The sequence below is a fragment of the Chelonoidis abingdonii genome, chromosome 1, assembly GCF_003597395.2.
Source record: "Chelonoidis abingdonii isolate Lonesome George chromosome 1, CheloAbing_2.0, whole genome shotgun sequence".
NCBI classification, from domain to species: Eukaryota; Metazoa; Chordata; order Testudines; family Testudinidae; genus Chelonoidis; species Chelonoidis abingdonii.
The window spans coordinates 363453628-363457769 of NC_133769.1; the positions used below are offsets into that span (position 1 = coordinate 363453628).

Consider the following 4142-nt stretch of genomic DNA (forward strand, 5'->3'; position numbering starts at 1 on the left):
CAAAGTGACTGGAGACACTTTCATCTGCTTTAGAACCCAAGTTATATCATGATACTTGGGTGCAATTCGTGAGTTTGAACTAAAAAACAGAGGTCTTGATGTAGCCACCAACCTCACACTGGTGTCTCTGTGCCTGGAGTGGATGTAGGGCAAGGCAGACCTATATTCTTCCTAGCTCGACCTTAAACACTCTTCTCCACCAGCTTCTCCACCTCTCTTCCCAAATCACTGGCCCCTGGGGAGGCTATTACGACTAACAACTGGAAATCCCTTTGTTTCCTTTTACAACTGCCCACCGTACATCTGTGTTAGCAAGTGAAAGGAACCGTGCTGTCTGTTACACAGTGAAATTAACAGGGACTGGCACAGGGGGTGACTTGTTTGCCCAACAAGATCCAATTCCTGCGGCAGTGTGTATCTCCCCTCCACCTCTCTGTTCTCATTGTATGGAGTATATTCCCCCAGCTTTAAAAAGCAGACAAACCCCTGGTGGTGAACAGTCTTTCTGTTTCCAAAGACAAGTGTGTGATGCTGCTAAGAAGGTTTATATTCCCTTAATCCTACAGAAGAAGGAATGAGGTCAGTATTTAAATGCGGAGAATGAATTATAGCCTACCACAACACCTATCTGGAAGACACCAATTTTCTTGTAATGTGTTATGGAAAATTAAATAATTTATATTATTAAGCAAACAAATGAAAAAAGAAACCAAACTGGAAGAAACTTGCCTACCAATGCTGTGCTTTTCACATAGTACCCTGAACATCAATCGCTCTTAACGGTCAAATAAAACAGACTCTTGGCGACAACAAAAAGTAACTAACCAACCAGCCAACAGGGATCTTTGCACCACTGAACGGGGCACCATAGAAAAGTGAATATTCTGAGCTTTAAAATGAGAGGACCAAAGAGAGAAGAACTTGGCTACTGGTCAGTGTCAGTATGTGGTGTTACACAATTTGGGTGGGACTGGGGGGAGAAGAGGGAAAAAAACAGAGACAGAAGATTAGAAAAAGCAGCTTTTACAAAAAACACTAAAGAATGCATAAAGTGACCCTTGCACTTTTTGTTTTGTTCTTGCAAACAGACTTGGTGCTGTGGTACAGTTGCTCCAGCACCGATGTAAGACTTGAGTAGTTGCATACAATGTTTGACTCCAGATCTGTAAAACAACAAACAAATTAAAAGAAAAAGTTAGAAGCATGGATGCAGAAACAGACAGAGCTGGATTTTTCTCCCTCATATCATGTATTGTATGCTTGATAAGTTTCACTGCTACAGTCTATAAACACTTTTTCTTTTGAATGGGTTTTCTATCGGATATAAGGAGAGCAAGCTTTGGCCTTCTAGCAGTGTCAGTGCATCTCATGATTGATTTTACACACACACACACGGGATTAGAAATACTCAGTTGAGATGCTCTCAGCTAATTGTACTGTGTAACGATTACTCACAGAAAAGATTAGTCAGACATAATGTATTCTGTGAGGAGAGATTTGTTTAAGATAACTGCCCTCAGGATGAATTTGAGACGCAAATGCATTCACGTCACCTGTGTGGCATGCAGGGAAATCTCAGAGCTCCATCTGCTGCTGTGAGAGGTGCTGCATGCTAATTGTGCAGGCTGGGCCAGCTATTCTCCGCACTCCCCCGTGGCTGCCTGGCAGCACAAAGGAGATGGCTTAAATAGCCAGCTGGGTTTTCCAGGACCCTAAGAGTAATAGGAACCCAGTCCTGATGGGGGCCCCGTAAGTGCTACCATGATATATAAATGAACAAAAGCAGGTAGCAAGAGATGTTTTCCCAATAAATAGCAGCAGACCAAAATGACATTTAGTGTCAGTGAAGGCTGTGGCAGGACATATCCATCCATCCAAAATCTTCAAAGCACGGAGGCCAGAAGTGAAAGGGAAAGACTTGTGCGTTCCTTTCCACCTTCATATTGCCAACAATACTGTCACTAACGCACCCCAGGGCTCCGTAAGGCTTTCGCTGTCATCTCCTACAGAGATCCAAAAGGAAGACGTGCCCCAGGTTCCTCGAACTTGCACTCTAAAGCAAAACTTTACCACGGACCTCACATGCTTTTGTATCAGTTCTCTCAAGAGATCAGCAAATCTGACTGTGGCATGTTGCACGCATTTGGGAAGTAATTGTGTCTTAACATTGCTCAGGTCACTGGTAAAACTTTACATTAGAGTGCAGGCCTGACAAAGGTGAGGTAGGTATTGCTTGAACACCAGCTGAAGCACCTCCACTTTCATTACCCCATGATATTCGGCTTTTTGGTGGGTCACGTTAGTAGGTTTTTCTGTATTTACAAAGGTATAAAGAAAGGAGAAAACCTGCAGTTCTGCAGCAAGGGGAAAGTAAATGCTATGCTGACTGCTACTGTTGGGACATGCAGCGTGTTCTACTACAGTGGTTTGATGTTTGCAGCTCACCTTTAAAGCCTACAATGAAGATTTTAAAAACCTCATGCACATTAGACATGTGTCAGCACTTACATGGATTGGCCATCACGTTTACCAGTGTGGAGGTACATAGCTGTAGGTAGGGGCTCCTTGAGCCCTGTACGTTGGCACAGAAACTGGATGTGCTCCAATTGCAGTGTGTTGTGGAGTGGTCAACAGGGTTCCTGAAACAGGAAGGAGAGAGAGATGGCAGACAGCATTTAGAGTCAGGGTCGCTCTTCTGACTGAGGCAGGGAGCAAAGGCTCAGTGCGGCTGCACCTGAGCACAGAATGGCTCTTTGTTTGCCTACACACAGGGTATATTTACACGGCAGCTGGAGGTGTAATTTCCAGCTCCGGCAGACATACACACTAGCTTTGGTCATACACTAAAAATAGAGTTGTAACCGTAGCTGCATAGGCAGCAGCACGGTGAGCTGCCTGAGGACTTATCCATAGGGTTGGACAGGTTGTACTTGGGCAGTCACGACCCAGGCCTCTGTGGCTACCCTGCTATTTTCAGCACTCTAGCTCAGTCAAAGCCAGTGCATGTATGTCGATCCAAGATGGAAATTACACCTCCAGCTCCAGTTCACTCTTGCCCACAATCTCGGCTACCATTACGGAACTCGTGTGTCTGGGTCAACGTTTAGAGATACTTTCTTGTTAATATAGTGTCTTTCATGTGCAAACTGCCAGAATTGAATATAGGTGTCTTCAGCTCAGTGATGGAGGATTTCATTTATCAGTTCTGTGACCACCACCTAACCTGGGAGCAAAAGCATAGCTTCAAACTGGCCCTTTCCTAGATCGTGATCCAACTGACAGCTGACACAGCTGCCCAGGGGAAGAAATGAAGGAAGGTAAATGAGGGAGTGCTGAGAACCCACATTTCTGAGCATCAGGCCCTCATGAGCGGGAGGGAGAGTTGCCACAGATTAACATCCTCAGGACTTTACAGCATTCTGCTGGCTAAGTTTTGTGATAAGGATGCCTGAAGCTGAACAGATATGCACCTTCAGCTCACATATCACAGTGTCCACAGAGCATTGTGCCACAGATACTATATTTGAGGGGAAAACACACTACAGCCTGCCTTTGTTCTTCCAAACATTACTGGGCTAGTGAGGACTCAATCCCAGACATTTTGCTCAAGCAGGCAATGTTAGATAGAACAGTGAACAGAATAAAGCTTTTTAATGAACCTCTTCAAAACTCTGAATTCATTTAGGCTTAACATATCTGCACACACTCAATTCTTCTACTAGGTTCCCCTCTCCAGGTTTTCCCCATTCCCAGAGGCATATAAAAGGCAGCCCATTGAAACCTTTTGCAGCCTGGCAAAGATGATGGAAGAAGTTACAACAGACACAACAAAAATGTGAAGTACATAAACACCAAGGAGGCTAAATGACAAGGGAGGTTTTAACTAAAAGTGATGGGATGAAGTTTAATCTATCAGGGCAAATTAACTCATGATAAGGTTTCTCAGACTGGGCATTACCTCCCACAGAAAGAGGGGAAAGGTCAATTGTTTGAGTTACTTAGAGCATTGGTGAATATTGTGTAGGGAACCAAGCTATGTCAGCAGAGGTCGAGGAGGGACTGGATGTCCTATTAGGGGTACGTCTACGCTACGGGATTATTCCGATTTTACATAAACCGGTTTTATAAAACAGATTGTATAA

General features: G+C 44.2%; 1 protein-coding gene across 13 annotated transcripts in view; it reads right to left on the reverse strand.

Annotated features, from left to right (window-relative positions):
* Positions 1-1007: 1007 nt before the first annotated feature.
* FAM168A (family with sequence similarity 168 member A) overlaps positions 1008-4142 on the reverse strand; it is a 420913-nt gene continuing 417778 nt past the window's right edge. For all 13 annotated transcript variants that reach the window (XM_032796436.2, XM_032796429.2, XM_032796437.2 and 10 more), the window contains 2 exons: positions 2509-2639; positions 1008-1163 (listed from right to left, as the gene is read on the reverse strand). In XM_032796436.2, coding sequence (XP_032652327.1) covers positions 2527-2639 — 113 coding nt within the window. In that variant the 3' untranslated portion in view covers positions 1008-1163; positions 2509-2526. The remainder of the gene's footprint in view (positions 1164-2508; positions 2640-4142) is intronic.